This window comes from Ictidomys tridecemlineatus, chromosome 2, assembly GCF_052094955.1.
Source record: "Ictidomys tridecemlineatus isolate mIctTri1 chromosome 2, mIctTri1.hap1, whole genome shotgun sequence".
NCBI lineage: Eukaryota > Metazoa > Chordata > Mammalia > Rodentia > Sciuridae > Ictidomys > Ictidomys tridecemlineatus.
The window spans coordinates 137,794,013-137,810,269 of record NC_135478.1 but is presented as its reverse complement, the minus strand read 5'-3'; the positions used below and the strand labels follow the sequence as shown (position 1 = coordinate 137,810,269).

At 36.9% G+C, this 16,257-nt stretch overlaps 1 protein-coding gene across 6 annotated transcripts in view; it reads right to left on the bottom strand.

Annotated features, from left to right (window-relative positions):
• Positions 1 to 16,257, bottom strand: part of Amph (amphiphysin) — a 226,875-nt gene that overhangs the window by 26,673 nt on the left and 183,945 nt on the right. The window contains exons 13-18 of one of the 6 annotated variants that reach the window (XM_078039844.1): positions 14,446 to 14,469; positions 12,095 to 12,118; positions 10,137 to 11,840; positions 9,304 to 9,336; positions 5,340 to 5,396; positions 863 to 988 (exon numbers count right to left, since the gene is read on the bottom strand). In XM_078039844.1, coding sequence (XP_077895970.1) covers positions 863 to 988; positions 5,340 to 5,396; positions 9,304 to 9,336; positions 10,137 to 11,840; positions 12,095 to 12,118; positions 14,446 to 14,469 — 1,968 coding nt within the window. The remainder of the gene's footprint in view (positions 1 to 862; positions 989 to 5,339; positions 5,397 to 9,303; positions 9,337 to 10,136; positions 11,841 to 12,094; positions 12,119 to 14,445; positions 14,470 to 16,257) is intronic. The other 5 variants (XM_078039846.1, XM_078039845.1, XM_078039847.1 and 2 more) reach the window with 5 other exon arrangements.

The window sequence follows — 16,257 nt, the reverse complement described above, 5'->3', positions numbered from 1 at the left end:
ATAGGGAAATTGTTTTTCTTATTTCTGTATATTCTGTGAAGGCTGTAATAAATAGCACCATAATTGACATTATTGAGAGACATTTTACTGCATTTCATAAATATATACCTTTCACTCAACACTGGCATTTTCAACTTTATATTTCATGAACTTGGAGCATATTAGATCTCATGCCAATTTGCAATGAGAATTTTTTTATAGTAGCATGAATCAGGGTAAAAGCAGGTTTCCAGACAGACATATGGATCACTATACATCCTCAAGGTCCCCATTATCCTCAGAGACAGAACAAAGTTGAGTTCCACTACTCCTAGCTGTAAACATAGAAATCCTAATATATTCATGGGTTTGGAATATGAAATTTCAGTCCCTCACTGGGCCTTTACCAACATACAAAACTAACATTATACACAGTTAGTGTGATCACACAATCTGTGAAGTTATTACTCTTATTTTTATCACATGTAAATTGGTCCCTAGTTAAGGATGGGTCTCCAGCCATCATAGGTGGAGCACTGAATTGACAGGTCTGATTCCCTGAAAGTAATATCCCAAAAGGGAGAGTAGCAGAAAGAATCAAGGTGCCCTTCTTAAAGAGTCATGCCTGTGGCAACACTGCAGTTTTCTGCTTCTCTCCACCCTGCCTTTCAGCTTTCTGGGTATCTTCCTGTTTTCAATAAAATGAAAAGGCATGTAGTTTCATTGTCAAAGTAACAAAGGCTACTTGAACTGGGGGAACCATGAAAGATAGGAAACTTGTTTGGACAAAGTGAGGCATGGATGGGAAGCGATACACAGGGTCAGGAGATGAGCAAGGTGATGGCAGCAAGGTGGATGGATGGGGAAGAAAGCCTGCTCTCACCACTGCCTCCTCCACTGGCTCCTCAGCCCTAGTTTCCAGTCCAAGGTCCAGCCCGACAGCAGGTGCAGCAGCAGCAGGAGGTTCCTCTGCTTTTGGCTCTGAGGGTGGAACCTGTTCAGATTCAGCCTTGGATTGTTTGTTTTGGGGTTAGAGGAAAAAGATTCAACATGTCAATAGGTAACATTATAGAATACTAGATAATAAAGTTTTTTTGTCATCCTATAGGTAGCTAGTAACTTCATTAAATCCGTGCTGGAAACAGATAAAAATCCCTCCCATTTGGCATAATGCACCATTGCAGAAATGAATCTTGTTAAGCTTCTCTGTTTTTATCACCAAGAACTACATGCATTTCATTGAAGTCAGGCAAACACCACAATTTTGGCTACTCATTTCTTTTTGACAGCTATAAAAGTTCTTAAAATGGTACTTTCTGCTATTTAAAGGAGAGACAGAGAAACCCTAGGAGGACCCATATTTGCTTGTTGAGAGGAGTGAGGAAGAAATTTCAGGGAACACAATTCTGGGATCTTTTAATCCTGTTAACATGTATTGTACAAAAAAAAGTGAGGGGCCATCCCCATATTTAGATTAAAATGCATTCATTTGATTCTATAGGTCACTATGAAGTTAGGATGCCATCTCCAAAGCTAGGGGACAGCAGGCCTAGCCTCATGGCTGCTTGAAACACAACTTTAAATATTTTGTTTGTCTGTTGTAAATTTCTAAAAATAATCCCTCTTTCCCTTCTCTCTCCAACAAAATCCTTCACAATCCATTTAATTCATACAATAAACTAATTCTTCAAAAACCACAGAGCAGTACTTTCCATGGTATCAATTACATCCTTTTAATTGTGTGGTGAGGTGAGGTCTTTTTATCCCCCATGAGACTTCTATACATACGTATCATCTTAATTCTAATTATATACTGAATCAGATCTCTGGTATCTCTTAGCTCAAGACTTTTTGTTTTAAAATTAACACTATAAAATTAAAATTAAAAATGCGATAGCTAATGTATATCACCACAACTACTGCCAATATTCTCTCTTTGTCATTAATGTAATAAACATATTTATCTAGCATGACCATTTCACTAAATAAATTAACACTAGAGGGGTGATTAAGATCTTTTTCCATCAGAACTTTTCCATTTAAACTGCAAAAAAAATTTTAAAATTATGTTCCAAGAATAGTAATAAGTCTCCAATTAATACTTTGGAGAAATCAGTTAAGTTCTAAGAGATTCTCAACTTAAGTAACCAAAAGCTACATCTATTTCTCTTGTATGTTTACCTAAGTCAGTGCCCATGACAAGTTTCATGGAGAAGTTACAAGAAAACTTATGCTGAGGTTATATAAAATAAATGATGAATTGCCTAGTGTTGGATAAATATATAAATTACATTTTTTATGCCCTCCACCAAACCATTTATTGTGATGCATGCCTTGACCACACCACTGATCTTTTCAAAGGACAGTAAAATTAAAAGACACATTGGTAGACAAGTATGCAGAGATTTGATATTTTTATAGGCTTTTATAACCTTTAAGAGATGGTCTGACATAATTTTTAAGAAAGAGTGAGATAGAATTTACTCTAATATGATCTTAGGTGTTCTTTATGAGAAAAGACTTCACTTTTATTGTTCAAAAAGAATTATCTTCATAATGGAACAAGTTTTCATGGCAGATGCTATAAAAGTTCAGCATATGATATTTCCACTTGGGAAGTCAAGGTAATTTTCTCCAGAGGATGGTATCAAATGACCTACACAATGGAGGACATAAAGGGCTATTTGACAAAGCACATAGAATTCCCTGGGCAGGTGCTATTCCCTGGCAGGTGAGTCTATGCTGTGGAGGAAGTCTGAAGGCAGATTTGAAGCCAAGAGAAGTTTCAAAGTATGAGTCAAATACATTTATCATTCTATATTTAAAGAAATGCAAGGATAATTTAAAATGCAAAACAGTTGTTTGCATCAGAGTCTGGGTTTCTAGAAGTCTGAGAAAATTCTGAAACTGTATGCTGTAGCAAGAATAACTAAGGTGACTTTATAAATAAGTCTAATTGCATTTCCTTGCTGAAATTTAACAATATAATGGCCGTACAGAGGATATAGGTCTGATTATGTCCCCTTAAGCCACAACACATTTTACCATATTATCATATCATACCAAATATTATGACACTGCAACTTAAATCAAAAGGAGATAAATGTAGCTCACTGAATGATAGGTAAGAATGAAGCATGATTGCACATAAAATCTGCTATTCTAAGAAATTTAGAAATAGAAGTGTCTTCTATTTCTTTTAAGGTAGCATAAGATCTGTAGATATTCTGTCAGGATAGAGAGAAAAACAAATATAAATTGTAAGCAATATCTTGTGGAAAGATCTAAAAAGTTCTACAGGAATTGTCTCCTGCCTCAATCCTACCCTCCTCTTTTTTTTTTTTTCTACAGGATATCTCTCTTGACAGATGCTGCTAATGACTTAATATCATGGTAAACTATTTGGGAGTACTGGTAATGATTTCCTATTAGCTGAAGTAGCAGTCACTATACATTCAGAGAAGAGAGACACCATTTAAATATATTGGTGGCCACAGAATGCTACAATGGTTTTGTCTGGGGTTCAAAAATGGAATGCTTCCCTTAGAATAAAATTGACAGTGTGGCCTTGTTGTGCATGTTCTGGAGTCCTCTGTGATAAGATGAAGCCAGGTCAATGCAGAGGCAGAGAAGATGGCATTGAAGAATGAATTAAGAGTCTATTCACAATTCAATATGGTGCCTGCCTTCTCAGACCTTGGGAGAACTATTTTAAAGAGAATTGCAAAGGGCCTTGGGGGAAGCTCTGAGCCCTGAGCAAGGTTTTCAGGTTCAAAAAGGTTTCATCTTGTACTTTAGGGATGATCTTTGGGGCCATGAGCTGCAGGCTGGGAGATGCATAGCTGAGTACTAGTTTTCAAGCCTACCTTCTCAGAACAGTCAATGAAACATTATTTTTAGGGAGTTTTCGTGCTCCTAAAAAGATCCTGTATAATCACAATACACTGAGAAACATAGGATTACTGTGATTTCATAGTGTTAGCAGCACCTCTATTGCTGGGAACGAGAAGCTAAGTTCCCAAGGGAAAGAAGAGGCATGGTGTCTGTTTCAGAGAAGATATATGGAGAAGGGCAGGCATGAAAGCTCCTACAACTAACTGAGGACAGAGGGAGATGTTCAAAGAAATTTAAAAGCCATAGGATTCTGGGCCTGGATCTTCTTCATCAAAGTCATAGTGTCACTTTAATTCTAACCAATTGTCTTTGGTTTTTATGCTAGGATTTCTCAATTTTTCTTAAACAATTCACAATTGATAATTAAAAATCTCATCCTTCAGCTCCATTACCCAGGCTGAGATTTATCAATGAACATGAAGAATGAGTCTCTCTGGCTCCAAAACTGACACTATAAAATTTCTTTTGGAAGCATCCAAATATTTATTTGCAGGCCATAGAGATTTAACTTGGTCGTGGCAGGAGAAAAAAAGTACAACATTCTACTAGCAAGGTAGTAGAAACACACTTGTCTTGCAAAACTCTCAAATTAACCTTTAAGACAAATGTCCTAGAACAGAATTCCCATCTAAAAATTGAAATAGTCTAAAATGAAAAATTCGTTCTACTTAAACTTAATTCCAAGTTTCCAGAGAAAAAGGTGGACGCTGGGATAATCATACATTATGTACATGGGAAAATCATAGTGTTGAAAATAATCCTCATGAACTAACCCTCACAAAGACAAAGTCTTCTGTAATGCAGCAGTGTCAAGCTCACAAATCACATGTCTCAATGTCTCTTCATTCAGCTCTCTGGTAAGATGCTGCTGAAAAGGCTTCCCATGGTAACTGCAACACCAATCTTAGAGAAGAATCTCCTTTAATGCCAAGTCTAACTCTTTCTGCCTCCTGCTCATTCCCTAAGATTTCTCTACTCTTATTTTTCATTGAATTAGGAACCACAACTCCACACTCTACATTCCTTCTTTCTATAACTCACAAGATGAAGGGATGAGATGAGAAGCGGAGTGCTCTTATTTCCAAAATAAAAAACAGTAATAAGAAGAATTTTGAAGCATAAATTCTTAAAGCAAATTCATGTTCAATCCTGTAGCTGAAGTTCCAATTACATGGAAATATTCACATCCTTGATGGATCCACTGTTCTCCACTGAGGCCTATAACTAAAAGACTTTGGTTTTTGCTAGAAACACGGTGCCTTTTATAAATATGAGTAAACAAACTCAAAATCACAGTAAAATTTTATAGATGTGTTCCGTCCTGATTTCTACAAAAGAGGGAGCTGCAGAAATCACATTCTAGATATTCAAACTCTAGACAAACCAGAATGATCAATCTATATTAGCATTACCACATCTGGTGGTATCTGACAACTTCTCAAAGATACAGACCCACATCAACTTACCAAGCCGCCAATCACACTCTGATCTGTCTGTATTGTAAATAATGAAGTATCCTGGGGCTGAAAATAGGGAGAAAACAATACTTTAAAAGATATTTAAATTAGCTCTTGTCAATTGTGTTGATAAATACATTTCTAAGTTTTAAAGGTCCCTTTTAAAAATCACTGAAACAAAAATGAAAATTAAACATTAACAGGAATTATTCTAAATATAAATCTTGGTTAACAGTACATTGTGAGAGTCATAAAAGCAAAGGGCACTGGCTTTGGGGGCATCTTTCTTGCATAGATTCTCTTCTGGATGTTGACACCTAATTAGAAGTTAATAGCTTTGCGCCTGAAATTAACCTTCAAACTTTTTAAAATGATGGCAATGCACTCTCACTATATCACTTAACTGGAAGGGTTATTTATGTGTTATAATTTAAAACATTTTAAAAAGATTTTCATTGATCTGAAACTTCAAGCTGGAAGAAATCATAAGGAATAATGATCTCTGATACAAGGCCCATCTCCCATTATACTGGTAGCCAAGCTATGTACCTTCTGGATGGGAGACCAAAGAGTTTTTCCCAGACAATCTCACCATCTCAAGGGAGAAAATATGCCTGAAAAATCTGACATCAGGGGCTCCCCACAGAAAAGAGGAGTCAAAGACTTTGGTTAAAGATGGTCATTTGAACGTGTGTAATATAATTTTGTTACCTACAGAATCTAAATTAAACTACTACAAAGGGATATTTTTTAAAGGCATTATACCACAAGGATGAGAAGAATGGGAAGAAAGATAATTAACAAAATTTGATTTGGAAAGCCATTGAAAAAGCACTAAGTAACTTGGTGGATCCAAAATGATTTGTGTTGAAAGATGATGGCAGAAATGTCACGAATCAACCCAATTCATTGCTCCCAAAGGATCATGAGCCTTCCTATCCAGCAGAAGACTTTCTGCTGAGACTGAAACAGTGGGGTTCTGGGCTCGGAGACACAGGGTATATTAGGAAAGTAGAAAGAATAAGTGAGCATTTATATAATAAGTATTGAGAACATGTGTCTTCTGTTACAGTACAGCCAGGCTTATACTCCTCAAAACAGGAGACCATAGGAGTCTCGCCTAAGGAGTCTGACCAGCTTAAAAGAAAAATTCTAAAAAATCTGACATTAGGAGCTCTCAACAGAAAACGTGAGCTAGAACGTCCTACAACAATGCCCATAGTCAATGAGGCCTACCAACCTATACAATTTTCTACTCAGTTTCTTATCATCCATTAAATATGCGTATTCAGTCAAGATTCCAGAGATTTGAGAAAAGCCTCAAAAATGAAAAGGAAAAACTGAATTTTAAAAAAAATGCTAGTGGAAGAAACAAAGACTTCATGCAAAAAAAATATAGCTACAAAAATGGTTACTAATATCCTCAGAAATAAAATGGAAGATGTGGCATTCATAATACAAGAAGAGGATGCTATTGAAGAACGAATATCCAAGAACAAATAGAGCCCTTGGAAAATGACAAACGTACAGGATGAAAGATCTGTTGGAAGAGGTGGAAAGCAGAGAAAGAGGAGAAAAGTAAATGAGAAGAAAAGGGTAATTTGACTTAGTTCAGGAAGATATCATATGAAAAAGAGAAGCATTGAAGAATGAAAGAAAAAGAAAACCAAAAGAGAAACATCAGTGAAAAAAAATTAACTTCAGAATTCCCCTAAACCCAAAGATACAAATTTTTGGATTAAAAGGATCTAGTACAATGAATGAAAAGAGACTCAGATCATAACCCATCCTTGTAAAATTTAAGAAACACTGAGCTTAAAAGAAAACTCTACTGCTCCAGAGAAAGAGAGAGAAAGAGAGAGGGAGGGAGGGAGGGAGGGAGGGAGGGAGGGAGGAGAGAGAGAGAGAGAGAGAGAGAGAGAGAGAGAGAGAGAGAGAGAGAGAGAGAGAGAAGGAAGGTGAGCAGAGAGGAATGTGGGGAAGGAAAGAGAGAGAAAGTTTCTTACAAAATTTCAAGAATCATAATATGCTTTTCAAAGGCAACATTTAAGAGTTAGAACTGAGTGGAGGAATAGCTTTAAAATTCTAAAGGAAAATCAATTTACAACGTTTCAGATAATATCAAAACTAACAGTTCATTAGGTATATGAAGACATTTTCAGATGTGTAGAGTCAGGATTATACCTCCTACAGACATTTCCCTCAAGAAGTTACAGGAGGATGTGCTGTATGCAATTGAGGGATTAAACCACAAATAAGGGTGATTTGCATCCAGAAAGCAGGAAATGGACAGCCCAGAGGGATGAAGGTAATCCTGGGATAAACATCATGGGAGAACATGGGAGAACAGCAGGTTATAGGCTCAGAATACACAGCTCCAACTACAGGGAGCCCCAGAAGGAGAGTTAATTTCTTCAAGAAGATGATACTGCTTCCATATCCAAGATATCAACAAAATGAGAAAAGGGTTATATAGTTCTAGAGTAGGGGGTTCCCCCGGCACCTAGAAACCTAAGCAAACCAATCAACATGCAAACTTACAAGATTCACAATTATCCTCTAAAGCAAAACAAAAATTGTCATAAAATGGAAATGTAAACTTCATGACTTGGCTGTTAGCACTTATGTCACTAAAATATTGCCACAAAATGACTGTATGACTACGAAGGAACTCCATCAGAGGAAGATGCAGAAGAGAACTTGGAGGTAGGAGTAGAACACACTGTAATGTCTTACCTTCTAGAGATTGAGTCAATAGATAATGCTTTAGAAATAAGGAAGTAGCATTAAGAACATCACATGCACTGATAACAGGGTAAAACTATAGAATGTGTTAAAAAAGAGATGAAAATATATATACTTCTATGAAACAAGAAATGGATGCATTTTAGTCAGTAGTTTTAAAATGGAAACCTGTGTAAAACTTCATTACTATTAAAATTATGTGCATTAATAACCATTAGAAATATAAACTTGAAACAATAAGGAAAGAATAATGATCTCTGAGATGAAACCTTTCAAAAGAGGTTTCTGAAGATGAAAGAGATGCATTGTGTCACCTGTCTTTGTGATTATGTGTATCTCTATTTGGATACAGGAGTGGGTCTGATCTTTTTATAAGTAACATGGGGAACAATAATGAAAAACTTAAAAGGAGAATTAAATTTATGAATATATTATGAATGTGTTAGATAATTCTAAATGCTAAAATTATTAGAAAATGTGCATGTCTTACATTTTGACATGAAGCATTCATCACAGACAAGCCTATTTGAGGTCATACTTCAATAGGTTGTCAGAATCAAAACCAGAAGCTTGAGAGCCACAAGGCCTGCCTTTTAGATGGATTACACCTGGCTATCCCCTGGGACCTATAAAGAGGATGGGACAGTCCATCTAGTGGCTCCTCCTTCTCAGACTCCCAAGGACAATGCTGCCTTGTTGGACAAAGTCAATACGTGGTTTCTGATCTTCCAATGGCGTTTTGCTGAAGAAGCATGAAGAGGGAAGGCTCTATGTATGAATTTTGTGTGGCTCCTCTATGAAATCTTAGAAGAAGGCTCCTAAAATAGTCTGATATTTTCTAAAGACCCATCTCCTTAGTTCAAAACAATCCCCTTTACTCTTTTCCAGCAGCTGAATTCAGGGGATCTCTCAGATCAAGACAAATTCTAATTACTAATAGATCAATCAGCAAAAAGTAAAAGTTCACACTATAACTAAAAACACAAGTATTAGCTAGCTGAAGTCATAAGAACTTAGCGTATGCTGGGCTAGTGCCCCGTATTCATATCTCATCATAATACTCCTACAGTGTTGCTAATTATTATGTCTCCATTACTCCATCTGTAAATAGTGGGGTCAAATTTTGTTCTGATGCTCTTCATTATATTCAACCAGTGGCATAGAGTCACATTGAAAAAACTGGCACCCTTCTCAACAGATAGATCTTGTTAGAAAACAGATTCCTTACCTGGGTAAATCCATTAAATGAACCACCGGAAGCCTAGACAGAAATGGAAATCAGAGTGTGTTACTTTTTTTTTCCCATCACTTTGATAAGATTAGTAAATGACCATTAGACAAGTCAGAGAATAATAACTACCACACATTTTAAAATAATACAAAAGGTTGCTGTGCATGAAAGTGCTGAGGAAATGTAAAAGACCATGCTGTATTATTTTAAATAGGCTGACAAAAAATGAAAGATTAATTTTACAATTATTGTTGGGATGTGGCTCAGTGCTAAGGAAAACTGATTTTCTTAATAATAAGAAGAAGATGATTACAGAGAAGAACCATGAGGGGTTAAATAGCTCTCTTTCTAGGACGTACCTAAAATCCAGAAGGAGCTTTTCAATCATTTCTATAATCCATCATTTTAATGAACAGCAATTATGGGACAGTTTCAATGGGCCTGGGTAGAAACATTTCCTGTGTTCTTATTAGAGTAGAACCACTTCAGAAATAGTAAGCAAATTTGTACTGCTTGTGACTTAGCTCATTTTTACTACTAAGTAAAAATGAAAGTAGAAATAATGGACTCAGAGAATGGAATGGTAAGAAAAGATTCTTATCAATTCTCAATAGTAGTTATTCTGCTTTGGGAGAATTTTTTTTTTTTTTTTGGTCAACCTATTTGTGATTGGTTTGCACAGATTTGAAGAGGTACATGACAATCTGTCCAAGAGATCAATTAGACCTCCAAGCAGATAGTGATGGATAATGAAGTAGGTAAGAGACATTAGGAAAAACGGATCCTACGGAAGTCTTTGGCTAGTCTATGCTACATACTGGGGTAAGTACCTCGTCTTTATCAGCCTCTATTTCTTGGTACAACAATCCATATCTCTGGTTAGCAATTTCATCTTCAGATAAATCTGAGTTGTTGATGTCATTGTCTTGGGAACCATCAGAACTCTCAGTGCTAGCGTTCCAGGAGGTTCCCAGAACCAAAGGTCTAGCTATCTCCTGACTCTGTTCTGGGCAGCTAGCAATGGCTTGTTCCCCACTTACATCTGTTTTATTCTCAACCACATTTAAATGTTCCCAGCAATTATCTATGGCTCTCGTATCTCTTACAGGCTGGTGGTTATTAGAATCCAGACAATTGGTAAATCCACTTGCTTGGCTATCTGGTATCCCAGGGAATTCTGGTACATCCATATTATTCACTGATGAATTTAAGGTTGGCTGACAGATTTGACCTGGATTTGTGTTTGCTATTCTTGGCAAGTTAATGGAACAACTATATCTCTCAGTTGTTGTGCTTTCCGACCCTTCTATTAATGAATCTTTTCCCTCAGATGAATACTGATCTTCTCTTTTGTTTGCATCAGTTTTCAGGGAATAATTAAGGCTCATCCCAGACTGAACTGACACTTTTGTTGATAAAACAACATCCTGATTGCTATCCCTGTCATACCCAGGAGTATTTAACATATTCTCACACTGAATTTCTTTAACATCTGCCCTGTCCTGTGCTGGGTAATATATCATCGCATGGTTGGAAGGATTTATTAAATTATTCTGTATGTCTTTTCTAGTTAAATCCCATCCCTCTGGACCAGCATCTTCAATATTAGATACAGAGTTGGTCCGGAGGAGAGGTAGAGTCAAGTTATCTGCATGATTGGCAGGTTTAGCTTCAGAACCTTCTGTATTTTCACAATTATTGATTATTACTTGAAACCCATCATGTGGCCCTTGGTCTCTGTTACCAAATTCGTCTTCCATATCTACTTCTTTCATGTCATTTTCTACTAGGTCAGTTTTCTCAAAATAATTTTCATAGGTTTTTACACTTTCCTTACAACTCACTCTTAGATCTTTCATAGTTTCCATTTCACTAATTTTGAAGGCCTCCTGCTCCTGCTCTGCTATTGTTTGGGGATAATCTACTGCTTTGTTTCCTGTACTTTCCTGTTCTTTCTCTTCAAATTCCTCTGTATCATTTACTGCCTTGTTATCAACAGTTCCAGTGTCTACCTGCTGACATGTCTCCACACCTGCCCCAACAGAATCTTCTAACTTCTGTTTCTCTTTTTCTTCATATGACTTTTTAACATCTTCATGACCTTCTTTGAGCAGGCCAGCTATTTCCATGGCTGGCATCTCTGCATCAATTAATTCACACGGCTGTTCCTTCTCCATAGTAGCAGCAATGGTAATTCCAGCCCTGTTCACGGGCTTTGGGGACAGCGGTTCATTTCCACCTGGAGGGGCTGGCCCCAGGACATGCTCACCCTGTTTGGCTACAGTGGACCAGTCAGCAGAAGAAAGTGTTATGGTGGATAATCCCATGTCTTTCTCTGCTTCAGAGAGACATGCAAAGTCTTCTTGAGTCATACGTGGGTTAATTTCCTGGCTGACACTGTCTGTACTAGCATCAGGGCCCCAAGTAAATGCAACTATGTCATTTTGACATCTTTGAATTTCTTCAGCCAACCCACTGTCTGGAGTTTCCTCCATGATCTGGTTACACAGGGAAAGACTTTTTGAAGAGTCAGTCTTTAAAATATGCAGAAAAGCAAAGAAAAAGAAAACATAAGATGAAATAGACCATGGTAAGATTTGATGAGAAACACAAAGCTCTTCATTAGGGTAGCACCAGTTAAACAACTAGAAAGTGTTTAAATTAGTTGACTTAAGGTTAAACCTATGACTAGAAATTCCATGGGGAAAAAAGTTCATTCCAAAATTCACTTCGTATATAAACAATGTTAAATATTTTAAATTACAGAATTTTCTGGATATTTACTTACCGGCTGTACCAGATCAGTGCTTGTCTGTATGCATTAAAAAGAAGAAGAAGGGGAAAAATTCACTGGCAAATTAAAATCTCATGCTATTTAGAAACTATATTCTGCTGAAGGCTATTGCTTTTTTTTGGTTTGGGATTCAATTTGACAACTGATTTCGCAGTAGAAAAGATTTGTTCTAAAGTTAAGACTGCTGTGGAAAAAGTATAATTGAAACACAAAGTCTCTGTGATTTTTTAGCATTAGCAAGGATGTTTTACAGCTGGTCCATTACTTCAGCTTTAGCAGACTCTGAAATGAAAAATTTCAAATAAACAAGCAAGTCTGAGAACATGAGAATAAAGATCAAGCACTAGAGGTCAAGAAATTACAGAGTATCATACACTCTGACACAGTTATCTGAAGAAAATCTTCCCCAAACTCATCTTTCACTTGGTTTCACCTAATGAGGTAGATCTATGGATGGAGAATGATCTGATATTAACCACTGTGACTCCCTGAGGGACTTTCCTGATGTTCTTCCCTGGACCCAGAAGTCATTTTCTGCACACAAGGAAAAATCCCCGGGATGTTGAAAAGATTAAGAACTATGAGCAATTATGTTCATCGTGCATTCTTACTATTCCTAAGAAGTTTGTCCTCTGAAATAGTCAGAAGCTCCTTTTATATAATACCTTCCTCCTCACCATACCCCTCCCAGCTGGGGAAGAAAACTTCTTTACAGCTTCAACTAAAGGTATGAAATATGGGAATAATTTAAAAAAAAAAGGACTAAAGACTCTGCATTGTTCCCTTAATCTCCAAGAAAATTAATATAGAGTTGAGGCTAGAATTCAAACACCCTGAATGTCAACCCATCCATCACTTTTTGTAAATACACAAGTAAAACCAACTCACTACAAAAAAACATAACTTAGTCACAGGTGGTTTCAACCTTTCAACTGATAGCTTTAGCTCTTCTCTTGAGAGCTTTCCCTGATGCTCCAAAAATCCTAAAGAATGCAGTATAAACCTGCTGCTCCAGAAAGGAAGAGGATGGCCATCATTCTTTGAAGGGGAAAAAGTAACAATGTCATTTCAGAACACAAGACCCACTAAGGAAAAAAAAAAAAAAAGAAAACATGAAACTCAAGTTGGGTTCTTAAGACCACATAAGCAGAGTTTTTCTGAGACAAAGGCCCTTCCCTAGAGATTCCAGGCTTGATACAGGTGCCACTGGTCTCCTAATTTCATGGTACTAATGTAGCACCACAAAACTCTGCTCTAATATCTTCCTCAACACTAAATTATGGAAATACTCATCCTTGAACATCAGATTAATGGAGTAAACACCATCAGGAATAATATCTACTTTTATTGATACAAACCACCGAAAGGGCTAAACACTCTACAAATATATTATTATTTAATTCTCTCACAAACCTCTCAGGTTGGTGTCATTATCCTTATTTTACAGATAAGAAAACCAGAGGCTTGGAGAGTTTTAGAAATTGCTCAGAGTCACAAGATTGGAAGTACAGGGTTAGGAGTCAAATCCAGAGTAGTGTGGATCTAGAGCTTAAAATGTTATTAACCAAGCTTCATGAAATATAACAATGGAAAAAAATGTTTCCTATCACCTTGCATTTTCCCATCCACACTTGACCTATATTCTATTTGAAAGCAACCACATGTGTGTATGCCTTTCATTACACTTGCTCCTCTGGCCAGCAAGGTCCACAGGAAAAGCAAATGGATACAACATCACATTCTTGACCCCTAGTGATCCAGCAGCTGGGACCACTGAAACACTTTTGGCTCCCAGGATCTCTAGGTTCCTGATATACACAGAAGTGTTGAGAGCTAAAGATTATCCTAGGGGAATATGCTATCAATATATAAGAATCTTCTTTCCATCACAAGTGAAATAAAATGTAATAAGATTTCCAAATTTTTATACATCATCATGGCATTTGCCAGTAAATGGATGGAGTTGTAGAATATCATGCTAAGTTAAATAAGCCAATCCCAAAAAATCAAAGGCTGAATGTTTTCTCTAATATGTGGATGCTAATTCACAATGAGGCAGGGGGCACTAGAGAAGAAAAGCATTATCTTAAATTAGGTAGAAGGGAGTGAAGAGAGGAGAGGGGATGGGATGTGGGGATAGGAAGGATAGTAGAATGAAACAAACATTATTACTTTATGTATATATGTGTCTGCATGACCAATAAGATTCTACAATATGTACACTCAGAAAAATGAGGCATTATATCCCATCTATGTATGATAAATCAAAGTGTATAAATGCATTCCACTGTCTAATTAAAAACTTAAATTAAAAAAAAGATACATTGAGTTATTAAAGGTCTTACCGTCCATAAGTCCCAGGGTAATGTCTGAAAGGAAACATACAAAAATATTATTAGTATATAAATTATAAGCATCTGAAAAAAAATACATATGTAAAGACAAATACAGAAAGGTGATCAAAGTTCTTGAAATTGCACACTTTTTTTTAAGCATATGGTAAAGCACTGTTCACAGAACTTCTTTTATAATGGAACTGCTCCATATCTTTGCTATCCAATATGTTTTTCACTAATCACATGGGACTCTTGGGCACTTGAAATATGCTGATGTACATAAACAAGTTTGAAATTTTACATAATTTTACTTAAGTTTAACTCATCACATGTGGCCAGTAGATACCATATTGGATAACAAAATTCTGACCAATCTGCCTTTTGCTATGTAAGTAGAACACTATTGGTGAAATATGATGAATGGGGTTACTTTAACACACACACATACACACACACACACACACACACACACACACACACGCACACTCACACCATTAAAATAAACAAGGTGTCCAGATATTAGAGACTAATTATTACATCATTAAAGAAATAGAGATCTTGGGCTGGGGATGTGGCTCAAGCGGTAGCTCGATTGCCTGCCCGGGTTCGATCCTCAGCACCACATACAAACAAAGATGTTGTGTCCTCCGAAAACTAAAAAATAAATATTAAAAAAATTCTCTCTCTCTCTCTCTCTCTCTCTCTCTCTCTCTCTCTCTCTCTCTCTCTCTCTCTCTCTTTAAAAAATGAAAAAGAAATAGAGATCTTAATCACTGCTAATGCTATTCCTCCATCACATTCAATAGGATATATTATGATCATTTTGATGGCAAATAAATCCCAGAAAAGTAGTTCTTCAATTTGCTAAATTAGATAACACACAGCTAAAATAATTGGTAATTATGTAAATTATCAGGGTGCCCAGGAGGACATAGGAGCAGATTACACTTACTAGTGAAATTTCAATTATAAAGTCTATTGATCCTGAGGATTGAATCCAGATAGTTTAAGTGACTTCCACTGTGGGTGGGAAGACTAGGGAAGATCTTTCTTTCTTATTTCCTTTGTGATTGAGAATCACTGCTGAAGCCACATTCCTTCATATCTGTGTTTTTGAGGCCAGATTCATGTTCACCCTCTTGTTTGAGATCACTAAATGTGAACAGAAATCTAGAAAGCCTGGCACTCCCACTTTAACTCATGGTTTCCAGAGGAGATTACAGATGTTTCATTTGGATTCCGTACAATAGAGAGTAGACCCTGTGTTTCTAACTGATTCCCCCATACCATGCACATAACACACTCGGCCTAGGCTCAGTTTAACTGCACTGAGCTGCCTGTCCTCTATCTCTATGCAGCTTCATTTTTCTCCGGCTTAAAACTGTCTCATAGAAAAAGAGACAGCAGAGTAGAATCGCTCCATTCGAAGGCACACTCTTTTTGTAGATGGACTCCTGTTTTATCTAATATGCATTTTCTGATTGTACAGATGGTTCCTGCTCCCTTGCTTCACAGGTCCTGAAGAAATATAAACCATGTAAGACAGTACACATCTCTGCATATTGCAGACAGCACCAGTGTTTTCTACAAAGGAAGGCAGCAATAGGAAACACCATGCTTATCACTCCTCAGGATCATGAAAGGATGTGTTAGCTCACATGGACACTGCAGAGATCACAAAATGAGGTGTTCTGCTAGCAGCAAGAACATCAGTTGAAAACAAGAGGTCAGCAATGGGTAAAGAAGATAATGTTGAGTAAAGTAGAAGGAAGGCCCGCAGAGTCTAACTGCCTTGGGCTTACTGTCACTCAGCCTAAGCAT